Raw genomic sequence first — 26,754 nt, forward strand, 5'->3', positions numbered from 1 at the left:
CTTACTAGCTGTGTGACCCTGGGCAAGTCACTTAACCCCAACTACCTCACAAAACCCCCCCAAAAAACCCCACTTCGGGGCAGCTAGGTGGCGCTGTGGATAAAGCACCAGCCTTGGATTCAGGAGGACCTGAGTTCAAATCCAACCTCAGACACTTGACACTAGCTGTGTGACCCTGGGCAAGTCACTTAACCCCTCATTGGCCCACCAAAAAAAAAAACAAACCAAAAACTTCACTATGTTTTGTCTGAGTTAGAAAGCAATATCCAGGAACTAGGGTTTATGGGGTCAAATATTAGGGATGGGAAATTTGTTGGTGTGACTACCCTGTATCCATGGGATACAAGGACCAGGAAGGGAAGTCTGGAAGGAAGAGTTTGAGGAAGCTACCTTGGCACCTATAGTAACACCACTGCCCCCTGCTTGTCTCCCCTCCCAAGGTCCCCCACAGCAGCCCTTCTGCGATTTCCTCTCCAGCTTTCACTTTCTCCTGATTCTTGGTTGCTTAGTTCCCAGCTTCCCACTTCACTCCTGTGGTCTCTTCTCTCTCCTGTATCTCCCCACTCCCAGCACTGACCTTTCTGAAAAGAAGGCAGTCCAGAGCCTGACAGCCCACCCCAATTCCTCTGTTCAGGAAATCAAGCACAGATCCTGTCAAAGGTGGGGGATCAAAGGGAGGGGTCCTGGTGCAGGCTCAGGTGATACAGACAAGTGGGGAGACCCACACTCCCGTGCAAGCTCCGCAGCTTGCTGGATGTATGAGGTTGGGTAAATCATCCCCCCTCCCCCCAGGCCACGGTTTTCTCATCTCTCTTCCAGGTCTAGAACTGAGTTTGGGGAGGAGGTTGTCTCAGGGATGCTTTATAAGAACGGAGGTGCTCATAGCTACCCTCTAGTGGCCAAGGGAAGATATAGGCCCAGGTACAACAGGATAGACGTACCTGGTCTCCACTGCGCACCGCCCCCCCCCCCAGTCCCTCCCTTTTCCCAGCTAGGATTCCCAATCTGGCTTCCAGATCTCATTCCCTTTGGCTGTATTCTCACCCATGGGGGGGGGGGAGAAGAGAACACACCTGCTCGACCACAAGCCTAGTTCTCCCCACCTCAGGCAAGTCTTCCTGCCTCCCTCAACTCCACCTCCCCACCCAGATGGAGTCAGATGCCATGAGTTTCCATCACTTTATTTTGCAAAAATAGAAAACTCAGCAATATGCGATACAGCGGGAGGGAAGGGGGTTGTAAACAAAGGGGGGGAGGGGACAGCACCCAGCCCCCCCAGAGAAAAAGGGGGGCCAGTGGGAATTTTATTTGGCAGCTAAATACAAACCAGGAGTTGGGAATCAGAAGGGGCCCTGGGCTCCACCCCCAGAACCCCCAGGGGGATGGGGGGTAATTCCAGGGTGTAAACAAAAGCTAATAAATAAATAAGAGGCTTCCTCTGGGTAGGGTCGGGATCAGCTAAGCAGCCCTCCCCTCCCTGGGCTGAGCTGCTCTGGGGTATTGTGGGGGGAAGGCACTAGGGGTGGAGTGGGAGGGGCTCCCCAGGCCCCTCTGTAGTGTAGAAGGGTTCCGCCCCGATGGCTGAGATGGGGGGCGGGGGACACCCAAGGCACATGGTAGGGCTGGGGGATTCTTAACGGAGGGCACTTCCCCTTTCGGGGGAGAAGCCTGGGGAAAGGGGGAGTAGGCGCTGGAGCCATCAGCAAAGAGGTACAGAACGGACCTGCATCTGCCCCTCTTCACTGCCCCCACAGGACTGGGGGGAGGGACCAGCTACCCCCTACCGTGCCTGGCACACAGGGAGGCAGGGGGCATTGCACAGCGGTCACAAGGGGGTGGGGGCAGCTGGCCCAGCCCCCCTGCTCCTCCCTTTGGTCTCTAGTGTTCCTAATTATTCCTGGAGGTCTAAGCACCGGGCAGGGGAGGGGGGCCGAGGGGAGGGGGTGTGTGGGAGATGAGGTCCTCACCTACTCAGCACCAACAAAGGTTCTCCCCCTTCTCCCCGCTGGGGAACTGAGGGATCCCCTATGAACAAGACATAGCTCCCAGATTCATAGCTGAGACCCCATCTCACCCCTCCCGTTCAATCTCCCTAAGGGTGGGGAGGCACAGAAATCAGGTCCTAGCCAGAAAATTGTGGGGAGGAAGCCCAGTTAGGACTCGGTGAGGGGAAAGAAGGACCCACGGTCCAGGAAAACTTTGGCAAAAAACAAGGAGCTTGATTGAACTGGTGCTGGTTTGGGGAATGGGAGTGAAGAGAGGACGCACAAGGTTCTCTCCCAGTCACTAGTGGGGATGGTCAGTCTGCTACCTGGGTATCTGATAACCCCTTACCACCACCACCACAGCAGGGGGAAATCAGGGGTCTGGGTCAGGTTGGGGGCTGAGGTCCCCATCGCCCCCACCCCCTACTCCCTCATCCTCGCTGGGGGGCTCCGGTCGGGGGCCCGGCTGCGAGGAGTCGTCCTCAAACATCTCGGGGTTCTCCAGCATTTCCCGGATCAGGGGGGGCATTGGGCCTGGGATCTCCATTTTCAAGGTGATAGCCCGTTCTGCTCCTGTGAGGAAGAGGCCCCCATGGAAGAAACAATCAGACCTGATGGCTCCTCTTACCTCTGACCCACCCCATTCCCATTCATTTCTTTTTTTTTTCTTCTTCTTCGTCTTTTTTTTTTTGGGGGGGGGTGAGGCAATGGGGGTTAAGTGACTTGCCCAGGGTCACACAGCTAGTAAGTGTTTAGTGTCTGAGGCCGGATTTGAACTCAGGTCCTCCTGACTCCAGGGCCGGTGCTCTATTCACTGCACCACCTAGCTGCCCCATTCCCATTCGTTTCTAGGGACTTGCCACCACACACAGGCACACAGCCTCCCTCCAGCCTGGCAGCAAGGGTTCCTGTCTTGCCACACCCATCCCTTACTCTTCTCATAATGGGTACTTCCAAAACTGGGATGCCTCTCCTCTACCCTTATTCCTTCCTAACCCTGGTCTGTCGGGGCAGCTAGAACACTGGACCTAGAGTCAGGAAGACACTAGTTCAAATCCGACCTCAAATATTAGCAAGGTGACCCTGGGTAAGTCACTGAACCTCCCAGGATTATTGTAAGGATCAAATAAGAATATTTGTAAAGCACTTAGCAAAGGGCCTGCTTAATAAATGACTATTTCCTTCCTCCTTCCTCAAAGCTTTTCCGGAAAAACTGTTCCCAGTCCTAACTTTGATTCCAGTGCTGATGGGATCAGTTATGCCCAGGCAGTGGGACAGAGTGGAAAGAAGTTGCTTTGGAGTTAGATTTCAGTTCAAGTATAAGCATTAACATGTAGTAGCTATGTCACCCTGGGTAAGTCACAACTTGAGACGCAGTTTTCTCATCTGCAAAATGGGACAATAGTCGTACCACCTGCCTCACAGGGTAGCTTGTTTGTTTTTTTGTTTTTGTTTTTGCAGGGCAATGAGGGTCAAGTGACTTGCCCAGGGTCACATAGCTAGTTAAGTGTCAAGTGTCTGAGGCTGGATTTGAACTCAGGTCCTCCTGAATCCAAGGCCAGTGCTTTATCCACTACGCCACCTAGCTACCCACACAGGGTAGCTTGTAAGGAAAGAGCGTTTTTATTTTTTGTTTTTTAAGTGAGTTGCTATTATGCCTTTGTTGTAGCAGCAGCAGCAGCAGTTGGAGGAGGACTAGCGGCAGCAGCTAACATTTATATAGCTCTCTAAAATTTGCAACAGGTTTTACAAATCTCATTTGATCCTTACAATGACTCTGGGAGGTAGGGAGGTACTATTATTGTTATTATATTATTATTATTTGGGGGGAGGCAATGAGGGTTAAGTGACTTGCCCAGGGTCACACAGCTAGTGTCAAGTGTCTGAGGCCAGATTTGACCTCGGGTCCTCCTGAATCCAGGGCCGGTGCTTTTTCCACTGTGCCACCTAGATGTCCCATGGTAGGTACTATTATTACCCCCATTTTACATATGAGTAAACTTAGGCAGGCAGCGGTTAAGTGACTTAAGAGGGATCACACAGCTAGTCTGTGCCTGAAGTCTGCCCCATCAGTCTGGGTAGTCCCAGAGACCAGGTCTCCTCTGGATTTCCTTCTCTTCCCCCTCTTCCCCAACCAAGGACAGAGTTGTAGGACAGAGGCCAGGTGTGTAGGAAATGTAGCTCTCAAATGGACACAGGCTCATTCTTCCCACTATCACACCCTTCCCCCCTCCACCTTCCAGGCTGACCCTTGGTACTGATGCCCCGCAGGTCAGTGATCTTCATGAGCATTCTTGGGAACATGTAGGGCTGGCTGGGCCGACGCCGCCTGGCATACAACCTCAGAGCTTCCAAGAGCGGCTCCTGCAATTTGTCCACCTTCTCTGGTTCCTCCAGATCCATTCGATCTAGGGAAGTGAAAAAGAGGAGGCAAGGGTCAGAGGAAAGACTGTGGGAAGGGAGGAGAGAGGACCCAGTGGGATTGGAGGACTGGGGACAACAGGAACAGGAACATAAAGAAGGGGGGGGCCACTAGGGGGTGGCCTAGAGGAAACCGAGCAATTCCCCACATTATCCCCACTCAGAGAGAAACTTGTAATCCAACCTGACAGAAGTAAGAAAAAAGGCCAAGGCAGTCTCCCCCAGCAGTAGCTGTTTTAGAGAAAAACTGGCCCCCGCCCTAGGGTCCGGAAGGACCGGAGTATCAGGAAAAACAAGGCCAAGGGGAGGGTCGGCAGACACCAGGGTCACACAGTACCTCCACAGATGAGGCAAATGGCACTGAGAAGTCCGGTCTCTGTGTCATCCATCTCAAGAGGCAGCAGCTGCCCGGCAAAGGCAAAGACCAAGTCTGTGAGAGGCCCAAAGCCGGCGTTGTGCATCTGCGTCCGATTCAGGGTCAGCCCGTCAGAAAAAGTCATCGTGTCCTGCTCTGGGGTGTATCGAGTACAGATCCGAAGCATCTGGGGGGAGATGGAGAAGGGTAAGGAAAGGCAAGAGGTGGGGAGGGAGTGGTCCTGGCCTGACTGGGGAATAGGAGGCAGCAGGCAAGGAGGGGACCCGGGTAAGGGGACACAGCTCAGGGAGAGGGAAGAAGGAGAAGAATCTGTGGCCTGTCAAGGGAGTGAAAAGGACAAAGAAATAACTGAGACACAGAATCCAGGGTGAGGCAAAGGGCACGTGTCGGGGACAGTAGATGTACCATGAACAAGACACAGACTTCAAGAATGAGCCCCAAGAGAGGGTGTAAGTGAAAGGAGAAGGAAGATATAAAGAGGGGTGGGAGCACCAGCCCTAGAGTCAGAGGACCTGAGTTCAAATCAGGCCTCAGACACTTTGACACTAGCTGTGTGACCCTGGGCAAGTCACTTAATCCCAACTGCCTCCAAAAAAGGGGGGGGGCAGCTAGGTGGCGCAGTGGATAAAGCACTGGCCCTGGATTCAGGAGGACCTGAGTTCAAATCTGGCCTCAGACACTTGACACTTACTAGCTGTGTGACCCTGGGCAAGTCACTTAACCCATTGTCCCGCAAAAAAAAAAAAAAAAAAAAAAAAGAGGGGTGGGAACTGAAAAGTGATTTCAAAGGCTACAGGTGAAAAGGTTTGTCTACTGGTCAGTGATCAGTCCTGGGGAAGGAGACAGGTTCTCAGCGGGTTCTAGAGTAGTGTTTCAAGGTGCCAGAAGGGGGAAGAGAATAACACTGTGGTCAGTCTTATGGAGCTGGGGTAGGGGGGAAGGGAGTTGAGAGACCAGAATTCAAACCTAGATCTCCTAACTCCAAGGACAGAGTCCTTCCCACTATACCACACATGCTGAGCTGCTTAGGTGGGCAGTGCCGAGGGGAGGGGGGGGGGGATCTTGGGAAAGGAGCCCAAAGAAATCCAACAAGAGAACTCTCAGAAACCTTGAGCTAAGTAGGGAGGGGCCTGGGTTGGGATGAGAGGGGTCTCAGAGGCCAGGCTGGGATCCCCCCGAGGGACAATGATTTCTAGAATGTGGGAAGTTTCTGAGATGGGGGAAGGCTGGAGGGGTGGGAGTGGGGTCTAAGAGAAGGCAGAATCAAGGCATGGCCTAAAGAAAGTGTTCTTTCGTGGTTGCTAGGCTTCCCTCGCCCTCACCAGGATGTCCAAGCAGGCTGCCTTGAGCAGGGTGATCTGGTCGGCGATGCTGAGTCCTGTGAAACCAGGAAGCCTCTTGGCGAACTCCACGATCTTGATGATACATTTGGTGGCCAGCTCACTGAATTTGTCCCATAGGCCAAGGTCCAGTTGCACCCGGTGATCTGCACTTGAGTTCTAGGGATGGGAATGGGGTAGGGTGGAAGAATTACAGGGTCAAGGGCCATTGTGACCTACTCTCAAATTCCTATTCCAGCATGGGCCTACAGTAGGTGCTTAATAAATGTTTACTGAGGGGCAGCTAGGGGACATAGTGGATAGAGCACCAGTCCTGGAGTCAGAAGGAATGAGTTCAAATCCTGCCTCAGCTTACTACTAGCTGTGTGATCCTGGGCAAGTCATTTAACCCCAATCACCTCCAAACAAACTAAATAAATAAACAGATGTTTATTGATTATCCCTATTCCCTAAAGGGGCCCCTTAAAACCCAATTTTTAAAAAAACAACAACAATTCAGTGTCTCTTTGGGTTTTTTTTTGCTGGGCAATGAGGGTTAAGCAACTTGCCCAGAGTCACACAGCTAGTAACCATCAAGTGTGTGAGAGCACATTTGAACTCAGGTCCTCCTGTGTGTGTTGTTGGGTTTTTTTAGTGAGGCAATTGGGGTTAAGTGACTTGCCCAGGGTCACACAGCTAGTAAGTATCAAATGTCTGAGGCTAGATTTGAACTCAGGTCCTCCTGAATCCAGGGCTGGTGCTCTATCCACTGCGCCACCTAGCCTGCCCCCCAGTAGGGGCTTGCTGAACATCTTCCCAAACACTCCCCTTCCTTCTCAGTCTCTCCAGGAGCCCACCCTGGTGTCTCCCTCAATGCCTACCCTGTGACCTTGCCGTGTCCACTCACCGTTGTATACTTGCCCAGCTGGCACAATGAGGGGAAGGTCTCTTGGTGGGCCTTGCTGACCTTTGCGATGAGCTCCTCCAGCTGGGGGCTCAGCTCATAGCTGTCAGGAGGACCCTCTTCCTTGACCTCCTTTTTCTTCTTGTTTCGGTCATTCCTGACAGCTTGGGGCAGGGCAGGGAGTGAAGGGGAAGAGGTGCAAGGAGAGAGGTTAGGGCAGCCAGGTCCCTGGCTCTCAACGTGAGGCAGCACCCACCTCTTTACCTTTCCATGCCTCCCACTATCTACAGCTCAGTGTCCCTTCCCGGGCCCAGGGCCTGTAGTCCCTGCTCCCCCTCTCTCCAGGCAGCAGGACTCCATCCTGCCCTTCCTGTCACCCTGCGGGAGCTACCGAGGGAGCCAACAAGGGGGGTGGGGGGTGGGGGTGGCAGGATACAAGGCCGGCAGGATATCCACTTATAGCCCTGGCAGCACAATGGTGGGGGATGGGAGGAGAGGGAGCCAGCACCCCAAATCCCTGCTAAATCCCAGTAGCAAGGAAGACCAAGAATGGGAAACCTCCAGTAAGGCCTCACTCTTCCCCTGGGAGGAGGGTGTGTGATCCCCAATCCTCATTCCTGTTTGTGGGAATCCAAAGGGTGAAGGCCCAGGGGACAGTCTCAATTTGGGGAAGGGAGAGAGGGTTGAGGGTGGGCGGGTGGGGGCCCTCCCAGGCAGTCATCCATGGCTAATCAGGGTGGGATGTCCTGCAAAGATGGGGGGAAAGGGGCAGGGTTTCAGAAGGGAGGGGCCATCCCCAAGAATGGTCCTGGAAGGGGCAGCACTGGAGGGGGGGTGGGGGGGCCTACCTTCCTTGGACATCCCAACTTCAAAACACTTCTGCAGTCGGCAGTACTGGCACCTGTTTCTGGTCACCTTGTTGATGATGCAGTTCTTATCCCGGTGACACGTGTACACCATGTTCTTCTGGATGCTCCGTCGGAAGAAGCCCTGGTGGTGGAGGGGAAAGGGAGGAGGGGGTGGTCAAGCCAACATTCCCAGAGCTCCAGGCTCAACCTGCCCAGAGCCTCTCCCCTTGTCTCCCAACCTCCAGCCTAGACAGAGAACGTATCCTACCCCAAGCACTTTCCCCCAGCCCAGACCTCCACTCTCTGACCTCACCCCTGACCCTTTGCCATTTTTTACTATGATGCTCGGCACATAGCAGGTGTTTGGTAAATGCCTGACTGACTTGACCTACCTGACCCTTAGCCTTGGTTCTCTACCCTTTACATGAGACCCCCCCAACTCTCTCTGGGGCGGCCCCCCTGGCTTCAGCCCAGCTCGATGGGGCTTCCCCAACACACACCTTGCACCCCTCGCAGGAGCTGACCCCATAGTGATAGCCGGAGGACTTGTCGTTGCAGACGAAACATGGCTTATAGACTCTGGGAGGTGGAGGGGGTGAGGGGGAGCTGGGCACCATTTCCTCGGAGCTTGTGCTCTGGGTCTCTACCGCTGGGAAGAAAGGGAAGGAGCGATGCGGAGTTAACTGAGGAGGCCCCCCACAACACCCTGTTCTGCAACTTCTTCCAGTCTTCTAGCAACAACAACCCAACTCTAACACAGCCGTGCAAACGACCTTACAGTAACAGAGATCAGCCCCCCTCCCACCGACACATATACAACTTAACCTCCCCCCATTTCCCCACATGCGGACAATAAACACCCACCCATCAACAACCCTACAACAAAGCCAGCCTCACCTTCAGCTCTTCAAAAACAAAGCCTAATCCCCACCCCAAATCCAAAGAGACTCAAGCCCTACCCCAGAGGCTGGACCCCATGTGGACTGAATTATCTAAACCCCAAAGGTTCTAGGACCCAACCAAAAAAGCAGGGTTCTGGATATCTGAGGTTCTTTCACCCTTTTCCCCTCCCCAGGATTCATACACTGCATCTGCCAAGGGTTTCCTCCTTGGGGCCTTGGGGAGAGTAATGGGTGAGTGGGTAGCTGGGGTCTTTTGGTGAGCCTGGAATGCCAGGCCTCCTTTTTTCCAAAACATAATAGGATAGGACGTTGCCCTTTTCGCCTCAGGAAATGCCTTAATAGCATGCCCCTATTCCTTAGTTTCTCTGTGTCCTTACCCTAAATCTATCTGGGGCACAGAAAGGTCATCCTGGGTGAATGCAATGCCCAAGCTATCTCCCGGCTTTATTGTACCCCCACCAAAAAAAAAAGCATTTACTCAACAATATAGAACTAAACTGAGAAATTCCATTCTTTTACAGATGAGGAAACTGAGTCTCAAGAGAAAAGGCTTGTCCAACAACACAAAGTGAGTTGGCAGCAGATCTGAGACAATAAATCAAGTCTCGTTTAGTCCAAACCAAGCATGATTATAGGTACAATGCCATTCTAGACATTGTTCAAATCCAGGGGCTAGAGTTTAAAGGAGGAGGAGGAGACAGAAAAGGTGGAACTCTAAAAATGGGGCCCCAGGAAGGGTAGAGACAAGGGGGGCACGTATGCAGAAGCATGTTTGGGAGTCTGTGGGGCATACATGCCTGGGAAGGCATGCAGCAGCATGCAAGCAAGGGTAATGAGGGAGGAGGGACTATCTTTGAACAATTTGCCTCCATGCTTCTCCTTTACAGAGCTGCTGAACTCAAAAACACCCAAATATAGCTCCCAAAAGGGGGGGGGGAGGGGAGGCAACCCACCTCCCAATGGGTGAGGAGACACTACTCACTTCTATGCCACAGTAATTAATCTGAGCGGAGAGAAGTCTGCTTTGGATGTTGGTGGCTGTGTGTGTGTGTGTGTGTGTGTGTGTGTGTGTGTGTGCGCGCGCGTGCGCACACACGCGCGCGTGCACCCCTGCCCATTCTCAAATACTAGGCAGGTCAAGCTGAACTGAGGGAATCCCATGATTAAAGCAAGAATTCCCCAGAACCCTGCTTTGTCAGCGAATGGAGGAATCCAAGATGCATCAGCTTTCTGAACATCCTCCCCAGACCACTGGGGCCCACCTGGGATAGGTCCCCAATCCAACAAGGGAGGGTAAGCGTGGAAAGAGCATCCAAGAGCCAGATTACTGGGTAACAGGCTGGCTGACTCCACCCACTCTGAGGGTGGGATGGGGGAAGGGAGACCTGACCCCCCCTCCATTTACATAAGAATCCAGATGGGGAGGAGAAGGAGGATGCCTGAATCCTATTCAAAACTGAGGGCTGGGGGATGGAACTACTCCCAAGAATCCCGGAGAGGGGGCGGGCTGCCAAACTCTTTCCCCAGACCCATTTTCCCCACCAAGCTTTACTCAGGATGAACTGTGCCCACTGGGCTATGAACGGGGTTGGGTGCTCACCTCGGGCATTGACGCCTTCCTTGCCCTCAGAGAGCTGCCTCATTTCCTCTCTTGCGAAAGGGCCCCGGGTGGGGCCAAGCCGGCATGGGGCAGTGCCAGCCAATCCACAAAGCAGGGGGGTTCGAGGAGACAGGCCTAGGGGGCAGTTTTGCTACTTTGGGTGATGCCATCACCCCTGCCTGGACACCCTTGTTACAAGCCCTCCCTTACTCCCTCCACCCCAATCTTCAGACCCTAAAGTACAAAGCTAGTGATTTCAGGAGCCCATCTGGGAAGGGACACTACTGCAGAGACCCTACCCTAGCCCAGGTTGGACCTAGCCTTGTCCCCAACAAGGGCCCCCTAGGCACGACAGGCTTGGCTGGGGCAGAATCAGGGGGGCCTCTTTTGGGGAAGGGGAGGTGGTGGGCTCTGGGTTTTTCTCCTTTTAAAGTCCAAATTGCTGAAATTGAGGAAATTCCTGGCCAGGCAGTAGAGAGCTTCAAACAAACTCTTTATAAGCCGCTGTAAATGCTCCCAGCTGCGAGGCCCAGGGCACTGCGAAGCCCCAGGCTCTGGAGCAGACCCACACCTCCTCCTCCCAGTCAGACACACTGGCTCACACACACACACACACACACAGCTCCCTACACCCCTAACCCAGAAATACCTACAAAAAGACAAAAGAGACGCTCAAAAAACACTCACACAACACCCAGAAAGGCACACTAACGTGCACACCCATTCCTAAGACAGCCAACAAGTAGCCCCAAAAGACCTGATGAATCCCGGGACACACTTTCACTCGGCCCTCTTCCTAACTGGCCAACCAGGTTCCTCAGACCTCCTTAGCCACTTGGCACCCACTCCAGATGGACCCTGGGCTGCCAAAGACCTAGTACCCCCCCCCCCATGGCAATGGGGAAGAGAGGAAGTGGTCAGCCTACGGGGCAGTTTGGTGTCTGCTTGAAGTGACAGAAAGGCCCTACCTAACCCCACCAAAGACTAGTTCCTGGAATACCCCTCCTCACCTCCCCACCCCTACCCCAAAACTACATCTGTCCCCTTGACCCAGGAAGGCAGCCATAGGGCAGCTGAGAATCCAGGAAGGTCTGGGACAAACCTCCTCCCTCCTCCTCCCCCTTTGCCCATCGCCCATCCCAGAAATGCCAAGACCCAACCTCCCTCAACCCCTACCCCCGTCCCTCCCCATCATCTAATTCCCTTCATTTCCACCCTCAACCCCCCCAGCCCCCCTCAGTCAAGTCATTAGATCTGAGCGGCTCTGCTCTGGAACTGAAAACGGCTGAACTTGTAAACAGCGCTGCCGAGTGCCAAGGAGTGAGGAGCGTTGGCGGGGGCTCTGGGCTCGGTGACCGGGCTCCCACACTCCCACAGCGCCCCCAGTCCGCCCTGCCCTTTTCCCTTCTCTCTTCCCGCCCCCATCCTCACCATTCCTGATCCCCAACCATTCTCAACATCCCCCCAATCCCTAAGGGGACCCGTGCCCTATGGAAACTGAACAGTGAGTTGGGGGGGGCAGGTCACAGCCTCCAGCTCCCTCAGGACCCCCCCCTTCCAACTGGCCCACCCCCTCCTCCAGGCTCTGCAACCCACTCTTCAAAGCTGCCTCTCATCTGGACTTCATTTTTACTGCCTCCCAGTCCCGGCTTTTTATTACAGCTCTGGAGAAGGGGGCTCCAGGGCCCCCGGTCTTCCCTCCCCAGCCGGGAGTTCTCGATCTATCCCACCCCTCACCAGAGGAGGGCAGGATAGCTATTTTGGGGCCCCACTGAGGAAGAAATTTCCCCTCTCTGTGACTAGCCTTTCTTCCCACCCCCAACACACACACACACACACACACACACTTCTTTCTGACTGCGCTTCCTTCAAACTTGTATGTGGAAAAGACCCAGAGGGAAACTCTGCCCGCCCTGTGCCCATTATCACCCCACTGCACCCCACCCGACCCACCCAGGGTCCTTCCTCCTGAAGTTGTGGGAGGGAGCAGGCCTGGGTTACCCCCTCCCCCCCCTCACAGTACTAACCCAACCATCCCTTTACACAAAACAGGGGAGGGGGACAGGATGCACTCTCACACATATCACTTTCCAAAACCACCCACCCCCTCATCCACTGTGGGTCAGACTCATGGCACAAACATCCACACAGGCAAAACCCCACTCGATTGGGTGAGCTGGTAGGCAATCTGCAGAGAGAGACATACACACTGGGATAAACACACACACATACACACACACACACACACTGGGCCACACCAACGACACACAATCCCAAGGTCACAAACATACACACCCTGAAAATAACTGTCACCCACATTTCCAACATCAAATGTTCGTCCACAAAAAAAGAATCACGAGGGTCCACCTAGGCACCTTAAAACTTTAGACACGCTCCCGAGCACAGCTAAATGTTGAGGTTCTCCAAGGTTAGGGTCAACTGGTTTGTAAATTACACACATAAACACCAGTGTCTCCCCTCCCCAAAAAAAGAGAAACCTCTGGCCCTAACCACACATACCAGATATACACCCACTATGGAAATCACCTACTATATACCAACTGCACACACCCAAAGAAATCTCCGGGGGCCCCCACATTTAAAGGGCCAGTACCCCCTTTCTCCTACACTCAAGGATTTAAAAGGCCCTTGTCAAGACATCTATTTTATGTCAACCCCCCCAAAAAAACATTTAAAGGGCCAACATCCACCTCTCCCGTACCCCACACCTCGGTCCCAGGCGGTACCTACATTGCAGACTGGCGGACTGCGACCAAGCAAAGGACTCAAGTCCGGCGAAGCAGGGGCTGCCGGTGGCTTTGCGCAGCAAGCCAGCCCCGGGCCCCACCGCCCCGTACAGCCGTCTGGGGCTCCCGGCAAACGTTTCCATGCAATCGTACATCGCGGCCCCGGGTGGAGGGAGTGGAGGAGGTAGAGGGGGAGGCAGTGCGCCGGAGACCCGCGGGCAATCCCCCTCCTCCCCCGGCAGCGCCCCGCTACTGGAGGGAGGCGGGGGAGTGCTAGTGCCGGTCGCCGGGCTGCATACGGGGAGGCGTGGATAGGTGTGTGGGGGGGTGATCCCCAGTAAGGGGGAGGGGGCCGGGCGGGGCTGGAAGCCGCGGCAGCTGAGGTCCCGCTCACTCCAGGCGGGCGCCGAGGCTGCTCTCACTGGGGAGACCTTTTGTAAAAGCGAAGCCCGGAGGGGTGGAGGGGGGTGGGGCTTGGAGAGTGGAGGGGGCCGGGCACCGAGCTGGAGCCGAATGAAGAGTCAAGCGCGCACACACGCACACACACATATGTACACACACACACGAGAGCGCGCGCAAGAAAGCACAGATCCATGCGTGCACACATCTTGGAACGCACACATATGCACATATTCGGCAATGCACGCACATGCCCGCACGCATGTGCAAACATAAACACGCGTGCAAGAACACCCCTTGAATCCCAGTCCACTGTACGGAAGCCCGTAATTTGCACCCACGCGCGTGCCTAGGGTGGAGGCGGGGGCAAGGAAAGGGAGCGTGCATACTCTTTCCCTTCTCCAACAGCCACACTTTCCTTGCAACCCAACTCAAGGGAAGAAAGAAAGCGAAGACCAGGGCTACGGAAGGGAGGAAGGAGGTGTCCTCCAGCCCCCAACGCGCGCAGCCCCGGGGTCCAAAGCTCTCGCTCCCCTCCCCCTTTCCCCCCGGGCTGGTTCCTGAGGCTCCTCCCCCTCGGCGCGCGCTCCCGCTCCGCGCTCGCTCGCGGCACATTCCTGCGGCTCGGGCTCGGCCTCCTCCTCTAGTCCCCGCCCCCTCTCCTTGCCGCCCTCCCCCCCAACTCCTTGTCCCGGGGCCTAAGCGCGCGCCCGACGTGAACTCTCCGGGAACCCCCCTCAGGGCTGGCGGCCGGGCGCGCTCACCTCCCCCTGACCCGGCCCCGCCCGGCCCCGCCCAGCCGGCCGCCGGCCCCGCCGGCGAACGTCCTTCTCCGGCACCCCCAACCTCCCACCAGCAACGCAGCCCCGGGGGTACCCTTTTCTAAACTCTAGGGTCCCTGTATGCCTAACGCCTCCAACCCTAGCCCCCACCCCGACTCCTGCCCGCTTGGTGACTCCCACTGCCCTCCAGGCTCCCAATCCCCGCTTTTAGGGTCCATGACTGCACCCCTGAAGAGCTCCATAATTGCTCCTCCAACATTAAGTGACTCTCAGGGACTCCGAAGTGTCCAACCCAGATTCACCAACTACCCCCGGAATCAACAACTTCGCCCAAATACCCCTCTAGGACGACCAACTGCCCCTTCGGTCCCTAAATACCCCACTAAGATTACCAGCTGCCCCCCGGTATCGCCAACTGCCCCCTAGGATCATCGTGCCCCCCAGGATCAATACCCGCCATGAACAATTGCCCTTCAGGATCATCAAATGCCCCTCAGGATCACTAACTCTGCCCTGGATCCCCGCATCACAACTGTACGCCAGGATCGTCAAATGCCCCCTCCCCAAAAATCATCACCTGTCCCCAGGATCATAAACTCCCCCCTCAGGATCACCAAATGTCCCTCAGGATCACAACTGTCCCCCAGGGTCATAAATGCCCCTTGGAAGTTTCCAGTGCCCTCCTCCCAGATTGTAGAAATGCTCCCCACGTCCGCAAGCAGCGCCCCCTTTGCGGCGACCCTCCCAGCATCAGCCACCCTCCCGGTGTGGGGCGATGGGGGGACCCGGGGCTGAAGAGAGCCCTGGAGCCGCTGGGGACCCAGCACTGGGGAGGAGGAACCAGGAGCAGCTGGGGAGGGGGGCACGGGGGCTGGGTAGAGGGAAGCTGGTCCACGTCAAGAGTTTGCCCGGGCGGAGTCGGGGGGCCTGGCCCCGGGACAGCGCCAGCGGCTGCTACTCCCGGAAACCGCCCCCCCTCATTCCTCCCCCACCCCATCCATCCCCAGTGCCCCGCCCGGCTGCCCGGCCGCCCGGCCTGCCCAGCCGGCTCGGTCAGCCTGGCTCACACGGGGAGCCGCGGAGGGAGTGGAAGCGCCGCCTGGCCTGGCCCGCCCCCCCCCCCCGCGCGACACACACACACACACACATATACATATATACACGCGCGCGCACGCGCGCTGCTGGCCCTCCCCCCAGCCCAGGCAGCGGCGGCGGCAGCGGCAGCAGCAGCAGGGCGGGGCGGGGCGCCACTTTTCTAAGAATCTCTGATGCAATTGGGGGGGGAGGGTAGTTAAGGGGTGCAAGGGACTTGAGGGGACAAATGTTGGAGGCTGGATTGGGAGGATAGCAGAACAGAGCGGAGCAAGGGGTACCACAGTATCCTGGGAGGTCTGGGGGGGGGGGAGGCACGGGAGTTAAGGGGGGGGCTGGATAGGCAAACTGAGAAGGGACAGAGATGGAGGGATTGAAGAGACTGGGAAGGTAAAGCAGCCGATGGGCGCTTATTGAATTAGGGGGTTGGGGCTGCAGTGGGGAAGAGGATGCTATCCTTTCCAATCCAGGGTAAGCGCCCCCTCATGTTTTTAACTCCCTATTCTTGAAGGGGGCACCCCAACAAGGGCGCACCCCATACAAATGAATGTATTTCTTGAACTTGGAATTGAGCCAGTGGCAGGGTTTGGGATGGGGGTAGAGGCAGAGAAGTCCCGTGAATACTCTTGTAACAGAAATGTATGTGTGGGGACTAAAATGGGGGTGACACCAACCCCCCAAAATCCAGGTAAAAGGAATAAAGGGATCCCAGTTCTTCAATGCAGACTGTCAGCCCCCCACCCTTCCCCCTCCACCCTTCCTCTCCCGAAAGGTCCCAATTAAGTCAGGCCCGCCTGGTTGGTAATTAGAACCAGAAGTGGCCAGGCCACAGGGAGGGGGACTGGGAGGAGGGCACAAGAGGAGTGGGGGAGGAGGGTTCCAGAAAGCCCCAAAGCCTCACTAGCCCCCCTCTTCCCAACAACAGATGCTCCCCATTCCACATCACCCTTTCAGAGTTCCTTCCCTACCTTACTAAGTAAGGGGGTCTGGGGAGGGGAGGGACGTTAGGGCATCCTGCCTAGCCTTTCCCATCAGCCTCACCCCCCCCCTCACGGCCTTGGGGAAAGGTGTGACAGGGAGGGGGGGGGGTGGCTGCTCAACTCCCCCCTTACCCTCAATGTTCCCCCTGCCCTTATTGCAGCAATTAGGCCCATTACTCTTCTAGCATTTCATGAAAACCAGATGTTCTCCACCAGCCTGGGGGGGGAGGGGGGCACACTGCCTGACTCACCCCCTCTTCTTGTGCCCCCTCCTCCCCATGAGCCTCCCAAAGGCGCGGGCGCATGCACACGCACGCACGCGCACACACGAGAAGGGGGAACAGGGTATCTCCCCCACCCCAATAAGGAAAGTGACCATCCAGGCCATAAGTTCTGAGAATTGAATGGTCTAACCCTCATCATTACCCTTCCCCCAACACTACCCCTGGCACAGATGGATTCTAGCTGACTTGCAGGCAGGAGGAAAAGGGGGGAGATAACTTTCTTTAGCCCTCACCCTCCCAACCCTCACTCCTGATCAACTGTTTCTCTTTTCCAATTTATTGGGGGGGGGGTTACCGGGCAAAGCAGACACAGCCTCAGGGAAGAAGACCTGGGTTTCAGAGCAGCCCCCCAATGGGAGGATGGCCCAGGGCAATGGGAGGGGTCTCTGGAGCTCGGGGAGGTGGGACTAAGGGGTGGGGAGCCTTGGACCGGGACAGGGGCCTTCCATGGTAAGGATTGGATAGAGGGGGGCCGGGGAGAGGCAGGAGGGGGGGTGCAGACTGGGCCCCAAAGGCGGCGGCTTGCCCAGCTCCCCCCGCCGGAGAGGTTTCCTGTTGCAATCAAAGCCCCGTTTGTGTCGGCCTGGAGCTGGAGCCGAAGGAGGAGAGAGAGCAGGGAAGGGGAGGGAAGGAAAGGAGGCGGTAGTCTGGGGTTTTTTCCTTGAGGCCGCCTGCCCACTGCCCTCACCGCCTCTGGATCTGGGTCTCTGTCTCCCTTTGTCTCTGCCTTTCCTGACTCTGTCGTCTTTCGGCCGCAGGATTTCCCTTTGTTTATATCCCTCTACCCATCCCTCGGATTGCTCCTCATCTCACTTCTGTTTGTTTCTCACGTCTGTTTTCTGTGCGTGTCTCTTCGTCCCTCCACCTGACCCTGTGGAGCTGGGCAGGGCACCGACTCATGCCCAGATGTGAAATGGAACCCCCTGGTCCTAACAACTCAGCTCCCTCCCCAACAGGAGAAAGACCTTTGGAGGACCTTCCCCACCCACTACATTCTGCCCCACTGCCCCAGGTTGACCTAAGTGCAATGCTGATACATTCGCAACATTCAGAAACTCACTGGCCCTCAGACACAAGAGAAAGACCCCTAGATTCCCACAACGTCTGTGGACACACACGTACACACAGCCCTCCCTGCTTTCCCATGCACACAGGCCTCTACATGCCTCAGCCAAGCACGTGCTGCCCCAGCCTTCCCCCCCCCCCCTTGGTTCCCTTATACTCATCTCACCCATTTAAACCCATAACAGGCCCCTAGCAAGTACAGCAGAAGCTCAGCAACCAAGGAGGGGATTGAAAACGGGCTAAGGATCTGGGGCTTCTGGGAAAAGGTGAACATGATCTGTCCTGCGCAGGTCTAAGATAAAACATTTCACTGACCCTTCCTTCCATGCCAACCTCTGATGTTTTTCTATCAAGAGGGCTGGAAATAGAGGGAAAAGAAGCCAGCAATTGGAACACAGGGCAAGATATGGAAGGAAAGGAGTGTGTGTGTGTGTGGGTGGGGGAGGTAGAGAGATCTGGGGTCCAAAGGGAAGAGGGAACCCTCACCACAGATCAGGACTCCCCTAGGACAGTATATGCTTCCTCTTCTCTCCTTTTGTTTCCCTCTTTGCCCCCACCACCAGCTTTCTCATGCATCTCCCCCACCCAAGTTGTCTGAGGCCCAGGCTTTCCCACCCCCAAACACCACAGCTCTGCCCAGGCCTGTCCCCAGCAGCCGCACCCTCCTTGGCCCTCCCCAGCTCCCAGTCTTAATTCCTGTTCCTCCTCCAGAGTCTACTTCTCTGCCCCTAGCTTCAGGGCAGCCTTTGGAAAGGGGGCCCATGCTGGTCCCTGACCCCCTTTCCAGGCTTAACCCCACCTTGAACCCTAAACCCTGACTTTTAACAAGAATATGACCAGAGATTGGACCACAGGGTCATGGAATGGGAACTCGGGTTATAACCCAGGATGCCTGGCTCCCAGGTCTCTGGAGTGTCTCCCTAGAATAAGGGCTCTTAACCTGGTGTCGTGAACTTGTCTGTTTCTTAAATATATTTTCGCAACTGTATTTCAGTGTAATGGCTTTCTTTTATAATACCATGTATTTCATTTTATACATTTAAGAACCTTATTCTAAAAAGTCCACAGGTTTCTCCAGACTGCCTAAGGAGTCCATGACAAGAATCTCTCCTCTACTCTCCCGATCCCATACCTAGCCCATCTTCCACATCCCACTCCTCTCTACCAGAAAGTTTATTTTCTAGCTCTCAAGCTCCACATTTGCTTCTCCTAAGATACTGATAGCTTATTCCTTGGAAGAATGGGGTCCAAAGTCCTAATGGTTTTGCAATAAGTACAGTGACAGGGCAGGGGTCTTGGCCTTCACAATCCACAGCCCTTAACCTTGTTAGAGATGGAAAGAGGGCAAGTGGGGTCTACTGGGCCTTAGAGAAAGAGGGTGTGTTGTACCTTTCCATGCACCTGCATGCCATCCACACATTTTCACCATTTTTTTTAGGCACACCTAACAAAGGTTGGCCATAGCAAATTCATCAGACCCATAGCGACTGGCTCATTACACAACTCCTTGCTCACCTCTGCTTGTCCTTTTTATGCATGAACACTACATATGGATGCACACGTATATATGTAACTACATGGGCGTGCGCACATGCGCGCGTGCGCGCGCGCACACACACACACACACACACACACACACACACAATGTCTGCTCTCTCCAGATGAGCTCACTCTTTCCAGTACAGTTGCCAGGCCAGCCTAGTCACCCCTTTCCCCGCTTTCCCCCACCACACACACATACACACCACTCTCAGTGGCCCCTCTGCAAATAGAGGGCTCCCCTCTCTCCCCATGCCCATTTCTCTAATCAGGGTTCTCTGACTCTATCTCTGTCCCCGAACCTCTTTTTGTTTCTCTGCTTTTCACTCCCTTTACTGTCTCTCTCCTTTCTAATTTGAGATGGAGGGCTCCCTCTCTGCCTCATCTACTCAGTCTGCCTCTCTACAGCTCTATCCCACCCTCACTTCTAGCTCCTAGGCCCCTGGGCACACCTTCCCCAGGATAAGGTGAAGGGAAAAGGTCACAGGTCACAGAAGGGTTGGGGTGCCTTACAGGAGGAGTGTGTGTGTGTGTGTGTGTGTGTGTGTGTGGTTGGGGTCAGTGGGGGCAATGGGGGAGGACTAGGCGACTGTCAGCACCCAAGGATTTCATTCAAAGTGCAGGTAGGAGCTGTGTGACCCTGGGCAAGTCACTTAACCCTCATATGGGGGGGGGGGCGGGAAGAGTGACATATTCTTTAAAAAACAACAAAAAAAAGTACAGGTAGGGTAGAGTAGGGGGGCATGTTGGGATCTGCACAGCACACAGGCATTGTGCCAGGCCCCAGAGGAGGGGAGGGGCACAAGACCCACAAAGAAGGGAGGGAAGCTAATCTTAGGACACCACCCCCTATCTATGGGCCCCACCTCCCCGGTTTGGTTTAAGATATAAGTTCTTCTCCTATAGGACTGCCTCCACCCCATCCCGGAGGCTAGGAGGATGACCTCTTAACTCATACACCTTTCTAGTCTCAACCCCAGGTCTCCCCCTTTCCATTTTGGCTTTGGGGTTGTTCATAAGCCTACTCCTCAGAAGCACAGGCTGAACCCCCTAACCCAGAAAATGATCACCACTCTGACTGGCTTCCTAGCCTCCTTGGCCTCCCTGAACTCCCACACTCCTTTTTTGTGATTGGATGCTAGACCTCGAATCCGGAAGATGTGGATTCCAATCTCCCCTCAGACACTTACTAATGGTGTGACTCTGGGGCAAGTCTACAGGCCTCAATTTCCTCATCAGTAAAGCAGCAGTAATAATAGTACCTACTACACAGAGTTCATGGGGAGGAGCAAATGAGATAACGCTTACATAACGCTTTGCAAACCTTCATTTGCCATATAAATGTGTCAAGTATTATTATTCAACAACAAATAACTGCCCATGACTTTCTCAGGCTCCAGAACAACAGCCACTCAACCCCCTCCCCACTTCTTCCTCTCCAGCTTCCCCCAACCTATTTGCATGCAAAAGCCCTCTTCATTATAACTACTTCCACATGGCCCAGATCCACCCCCACCCCCCCAACAAAGACTCCAACCGAACAGTTTTTCCAGTGCCCCAGGGGCTCAGACCTAACTTTCCTACCTGGGGACCCAAGAACCTTGGTGACCATCTCCCCAGTCTGTATGGCAGTCAGCCCCAGTTGGATACCCCCTATCTGAGAACCCTCCAACCTCCTTGTTGTCTCCCCTTCCCCTCCCTTTCCCCTCCCAGCCCCTGAGACTCACACAGAGAGGCCATTTCCTTGGGGAGGTCAGGCTGGCCCAGGCCCCGGAAGCCAGGACTCAGCATCTCAAAGGGTGGGGATCCCCGGAGTCCCCCAGAGAAGGCGAAAGGGAAGCTGGTCGACCCAGGGAAACCAGCCCCTGGTCCCAGGGCACTGGGGACAAACAGACGATCCTTATTGGCAGCCATGGCGGTGGCATGGGTGGCTGAGCCCTCTAGGGTCTGCAATGGGCGGGGGGGGACCCTCAGCCACACCCCCCGCCCATGCCCGACGCCTGGGCCCGGGAGGCTCCGTGCCCACCCTGTCCAGCCCAACCACCAGGGCTCCGAGGGTCCTGGAGAGGGAAGAAGAAAAAAGGTCAGATGAAGGGGAGGGGATCACTTTTTGATTGTAAATACCCCTCCTGTGCCTCACTCACAGGGCAACAACTTTCCCAATCTGCAGCTGCTAGCAAAGGGCCCTTGAAATTTAGGGGAAACACAGAGGGGACTTGTGTTGGGGCTTAGAGACACCCTCCAGATCCACCCCAGGAAAAAGAGCCCAGGGCCCCGGAGCCTTTGTCTGTCCTAAGTAGGTGAAAGAGGTGAGGCCGAGGGAGGAGGAAGGTGAGGGGTCAGGCCTCCGGCCATAGGAGTATGGGCTAACAATGGAGGAGAAGTCTCTATCGCTCTTCTGAAGCCCAGGCCTATTTCTCCGACCCCTAGGTGTTTCCTTATCTCTTTATTAATCTGTGTACATTTCACACGCCAGCCTCTGCAGCTTCTCTCCTGGCACACTTAGCCAATCCCCCTTTTCCGAAATTCTTCTCTTCCCTCCCAATTTTCTCTCCCCCTTCTTTTAACTCTCTCCTTTCCCTTTCCCTCTCCCCTCTAACCCCCTACCCCCTCCAAATTCTCTCAACTTCCTCCTTCCCCAACACTGTCTTCTCCCTAAATCTCTCTCTCTCCCTTTCCCCCTACATGCCTCCTCTCATCTTCCTCCTCCCTTCTCCTTTTGCTACCATTTCTAACTCTTTGCTGGGCTCTCCCTCTCTTCCATGCTCACTCGGATTACAGCCTGTATTTGGTGTGGGAGGTCTTTGCACTGAGCTCGGGGTATCCCCTCCTAGGACTGTGAGGTGGGAGAGGATGGAGAGAGGCAGACACACAAAAAGTGTGTGTGTGTGTGTGTGTGTGTGTGTGTGTAGAATAGAATGAGAGAAAGAGACAGAGATGGGAAGGACTCCTGCATCTCTCTTTTCATTTTAGCATCTACTCCTGGCATCATGATGATCTCTCAGTCTCCACAGTTATCATTTTCTATTTGTTTCTCTTACCATCTCTCATCTTTGGGCATCTCTATGTCCTGGTATTTTTACAACTCTCAGTTTATCTGTCTGCTTCTCCCTCTGCTTCTGTCTCTAACTCTGTGTGTGTCTGTCTATCTCTCCCAAGTGTAAGGGACTCTAGTCTCCAGTGATGTATCTTTCCATTCTGGTCCTTAAAACTGGTCATGAGACACCCCCTACCACATTCACCTTGCACCACACCCATATACCCAGAAGTCTGACCTTCCAACCTCAGGGGCCCCATCTCTCTTCCTTTCTCCTTCTCCTTAGAGTCCTTATCCCAGGTGGAGCCAGGAGTCCTGGCTCCCAGAGGCCCCTGGGCCACAGCCCAACAGGCTGGGCCACATTCCAACTACATTAACCCCTTTGATGCCAAGGATGAGAAACAAGAGGCTCTCCCCCTTTCCCCTCCCTGGCCCTAGCTTAGAGTTGAAGTCATGATGCCCAGAGTCACTTAGGCTGGTTTCATTTTTTTCCTCCTCACATACTGAGATTCTAGGCTGCAGTCTAAAGAGATGGGGAACCCTGGAATGGGAGACAGGGTGGTAGAAACTCAGAACTGGCTGCTTAAATACTGGGTCTCCCTAAGGAATGGGGTTTGTAGATGAAGGAACAGGAGCTGCCTCCCTCTCATCTCCCTAGAGACTGAAATGGGAATGGGGGACAGTAGTAGGTTCATCTCTGGAGCTTAGTTTCTTTTTCATTCATTGTGAAGCTCAAGCCTAGGGTGGGGTGGGGGGACTTTTGGGGTTGGAGGAAAGGGGTGGTACATGGAGTAAAGAGAAGCATTGAGTTGGATTTGAGACACCTGGGTTTCCCTGGGGAGCTGTCTGGAAAGAAATGTTTCTCACCCCTCTACCCCACCAACATCCCAACCCAAAGAGTGGGCCCAGTTGAGGGGTGGGCTGCTTTACAAAGCAGCTTCTCTTATAACTGAGGGGGGTGGGCGTGGGCAGGGATGGAGGGCGGATGGGAAGGGGGGGGCATGTCTCTCTGCCCAGTCCAGCTAAGCTTGTGGAACAAAGAGGCTCTTGTGACTGCTCTTCCCCCTCCCCTTCTTCGCCCCCCCTGAATAAACACGACCACCTTTTTCCATGACCCCATCCACAGTCCCAGTGGAAGGACTCAGGCATCCTTAGGCCTCCTGCCTAGGCCCCTGGCTGCTACAGAGGGTATGGGGGGGTGTTTCCTTTGGCTCTATGCCAACCTCAGAGGAGCCCAGACCCTGGGTCTCCACCCACTCCCATCCCCAGGTGTCTTCCCTACATTGAACTGGCCCCAGGAAAGGGCAGTGCCCAGGGGAGAAGGCAGGCAATGCCAGTGGAATGTGTGTGGGCATCGGAGGGCACGGGCAGGGTGGGGCAGGGGGGAAACTGGAGGTGCCAGTTAGGTGGCTTTCTGAGCCAGGGGGGGATGTGCCAGGGTGGGGGCAGAAGGGGGCGTGCCCACCACTCCCTACCAGGGCCCTGAGCTACAGTGTATGAATGGGGGAAGGGGTGTTGTTTTGGAGGTTAGCCCCACTCCCTTCTGACAAGGGGGGGCACAGGCTACACAAGTTACCCACTTCCCTAATACTGCCCTCTCTTCACCTCCCTCTAAAATGTGGGCACAGGTGAGGTCTCCTCACATGGAAAGATCCCATGTCCCTCCCCAGAAGTTGATCCAGGGCTGGAGAGAAGTAATCCTTCTGGACTCAGAGAGCGAGACTCCAGCTCCCCTGGACATCAGACCTAGGTACTGGATCCAACTATCCCGACTTTCTGACCTGCCCCCCCTTCCCCCCATTCTTAACCTCTCATCCTCCTCCCCATTCAAATGGACAGCACACACTTACCCTCTGGCCGCCTGAAACACTCCCTCCTACATACTGGGCAAAGCTGAGGGGACTAGGCTGTGACTGCTAGGAAGAGAGAGGCAAAAAGTCAGTAAGGAGGGCTGGAGGACTAGGACTCTGGGGTCCTTGTAGTTCAGTATTCTAGCCTTCCTCTGTCCCACCTGGCTTTCAGCCAGAGAGACTCAGAAGAAATCTTTCATCCTAGCCAGTGTGGGGGGGGGGAGGGGGGTTACAGACTAGACCCTCTGATGGAAGGTGGGAGAATGCAATCGTTAGACCCAGGAGTCCTGGTCCCCTAACACCCCAAGATTCCCCCACTTCCCTCCAACTCCCACCCTACTTCGCTCTGCTCTTGTCATTGTCTTTTAAATCTCTGCTCCTCAAATCCCTCCATCCGGTGTCAAAGGGGAGGAGAACCTCTCTGACCAAAAAGACCATTTCCCCAGGAGCTCCCAGGCTGGAGCAGGGTTTTTAGGGGGAGAGAACAAAGCCCACAATCATTCTCCAGACAATCCATTCTCCTCTTCTAAATAACTCCCAGCCTCCAGTACCTCCCAAGGGGAAAGGGGAGAAGGTCAGAATCTGCCCCAAGTTCTTCGGGTCACCCCTTCCACTCCAAGCTCAGGGAGAGGATAAGTTAAAGCTTCCCCACCATGAAGATCCCTCAATCCACAGATTCTCCCCACCCCCAGAGTTCACCCTCTCAGAGCCCCGATATACCCTCCTTGGGTCGACTTGAGCAACCCCCCCCCCCAAAAGCCAGAAAGGACTTTCGCCCTCCAGCATCCAAGAGGCAGCCTTCCAGACCACTGCTCCCTCGGGTGTCCCCCTTTCCCCATTGTAGGACCCAGGCATCCCAGCTCCCTTTTCCTTCTGACTCACCTGGAAGGGGAGGGGGAAGGGGAATCCTCGAAGCCCGGAGGTCCCAGAATTGGACGGTCTTGGTGATGGGCAGGAGCTAGAGTAGGGGTTCGCTGTCACGGGGGGATCTTGGGGGGGGGGCCCACGGGCTCTAAGCTAGGACTGTCCTGGGGCCTCTTGGAGCCTGCCCGCCCACGTGACCGCCCCAAAATATCCGACACATTTTCTCCCAAACCGCACACTGACTCCGCAGGCGGGGACACGGAAAATATTTTCTTTCTTTTTCTCCCTCCCTCCCTCCCCCCTCACCTCCCTCCCTTCCTTGCCCTGCCCCCTTCTCCCCCTCCTGCTCTTGCTCCTCCCTCCCCGGACGGCTGCCCGGACCCGGCTCCCTCCCTGGTGCCCTGGGGCTGGGGAGAAGGGGGGGGCTGGAGAGAAGGGGAGGCGGGGCAGCCGGGGACGCCTGTGTCTCTGCCCCTCCCTTTCGCTTGGCCTTTGTTGCTCGGTCCCGGGGGAGAGTAGGCATGACTTAGGGGCAGAGAAGGTCAGTGTCTGGGGTGCCAGAGATGCCAGCCCCCTTTCCGAGTTTTGCTTTACCCTACTCCTCTGTTGTTGGGGGGTGGGGTGGAGCAAGGATAGTTTAGCTTGGCTGGGTACTGGCTGGTTATCCATCATGCCAACCTCTTTTGCTCACTGTGTGTCACTAATGTGGGGTGTTGGTGGCTACTACTCACCCCCAAACATTGGGGGAGTGGCACTGACAGGGTTATGCCAGCGTCAACTACATACATACACATACACCTCTACCTTTCCTTTCTCCATTAGAACTGAGTTCCTTCCCCACCCTTCTCATTTTCAATTCGATTCAATTTCAAATCACCATTTCTTAAGCGCCTACTATGTGCCAAGCAGTGTGCTAAGAGCGGAAGATACAAAATAGAGCCAAAAGACAGTTCCTGCCTTCAAGAAGCTTACAATCTAAAGGGGGAGACAAAGTGCAAACATCCCAGTCAGACCTTTTGACTTAAAGGCAAAACTGGTTTGACTGTTGGAGATGGTAGGGGGATGTTGGAGCCTGAGCATAAAGACCCCCTACCCTCCCTCTGGAAGGCAGGGCGCTTGGACTCCTAGTTCGCACTGTATGTTCTCCTCCTCTTCCAAAGTTGGGTTCTGAAATAGAGAGAGGGGAAGGGAGAGGCAGCTGGGCACTGGGACTAGTGTGTGGGATGGGGAGGAGTGTTGGGTGTGAGAAAGACTGGGCAGAGCTTGAGAGCATCGAGTGTGTCTCTGTGTGTATGTGCTCAGCACACAATAGTGTGTTCCATAAACGTTATTGACTGTGAGTGGGTGTGTGGATGTGTCTGTCACTGTCTGATGGCATTTGTTGAGTCTGTGTGTCTAACTTCCATCACACCCCACACTAAATTTCCAGCACTGTGACAAAGGAGGTTTGCCCCATTTCAGACCAGTTGTTGGATTTGGGGAAGGGGAAGGTAAGGGGAAAACACTGAGGGAGAGCCTAAAGAAGGGGAGGGATCTTGGGAGTTTAGGCCCTTCCCTGAGTCCCCTCTCTCCAATCACCCACCTCTTGAACCGGGAGCGCTAAGAAAAGAGGAGGCGGGATGGAAAAGGGGAGGCTTCACTGGATGGTTGTGGAAACTGGTCTGGGGGACGCTGCCCAAAGGAATTTATTCCCCCTTCCACTAATTACTCTCTAGGGTCCTATATGTACTCGGCAGGAGACTTTGGAGAGCCGGGGACTA

At 55.0% G+C, this 26,754-nt stretch overlaps 1 protein-coding gene across 5 annotated transcripts; it reads right to left on the reverse strand.

Annotated features, from left to right (window-relative positions):
- Window positions 1-1,182: 1,182 nt before the first annotated feature.
- Window positions 1,183-25,179, reverse strand: RARG (retinoic acid receptor gamma). Of its 5 annotated transcripts, XM_043969367.1 has the most exons (10): window positions 25,013-25,179; window positions 24,131-24,196; window positions 20,971-21,303; window positions 8,354-8,502; window positions 7,854-7,995; window positions 7,009-7,169; window positions 6,105-6,281; window positions 4,744-4,948; window positions 4,235-4,393; window positions 1,183-2,558 (listed from the first exon to the last, which is right to left on the reverse strand). In XM_043969367.1, the coding sequence occupies exons 3-10, from the start codon at window positions 21,155-21,157 to the stop codon at window positions 2,359-2,361; spliced, it is 1,380 nt and encodes a 459-aa protein (XP_043825302.1). In that variant the 5' UTR covers window positions 21,158-21,303; window positions 24,131-24,196; window positions 25,013-25,179; the 3' UTR covers window positions 1,183-2,358. The 5 variants fall into 5 exon arrangements, with proteins under 5 accessions (XP_043825302.1, XP_043825301.1, XP_043825300.1 ...); XM_043969366.1 differs by lacking the exons at window positions 20,971-21,303; window positions 24,131-24,196; window positions 25,013-25,179 and adding exons at window positions 10,356-10,490; window positions 14,861-14,968; XM_043969365.1 differs by lacking the exons at window positions 20,971-21,303; window positions 24,131-24,196; window positions 25,013-25,179 and adding exons at window positions 10,356-10,490; window positions 13,107-13,551.
- Window positions 25,180-26,754: the final 1,575 nt, after the last annotated feature.

This window comes from Dromiciops gliroides, chromosome 5 (assembly GCF_019393635.1).
Source record: "Dromiciops gliroides isolate mDroGli1 chromosome 5, mDroGli1.pri, whole genome shotgun sequence".
In the NCBI taxonomy this organism is placed as follows: Eukaryota; Metazoa; Chordata; class Mammalia; order Microbiotheria; family Microbiotheriidae; genus Dromiciops; species Dromiciops gliroides.

Bases quoted from the DNA above. Each gene is read 5' to 3' on its own strand.
- RARG (XM_043969365.1), bottom strand. From the start codon at position 13,257: ATGTACGATTGCATGGAAACGTTTGCCGGGAGCCCCAGACGGCTGTAC. The intron at 8,503-10,355 runs GTGAGCACCCAA...CTTTCTTCCCAG, and splicing joins GGAAGGCGTCAATGCCCGAG to CGGTAGAGACCCAGAGCACA. The intron at 7,170-7,853 runs GTAGGCCCCCCC...CCCTGCCCCAAG, and splicing joins AGTTGGGATGTCCAAGGAAG to CTGTCAGGAATGACCGAAAC.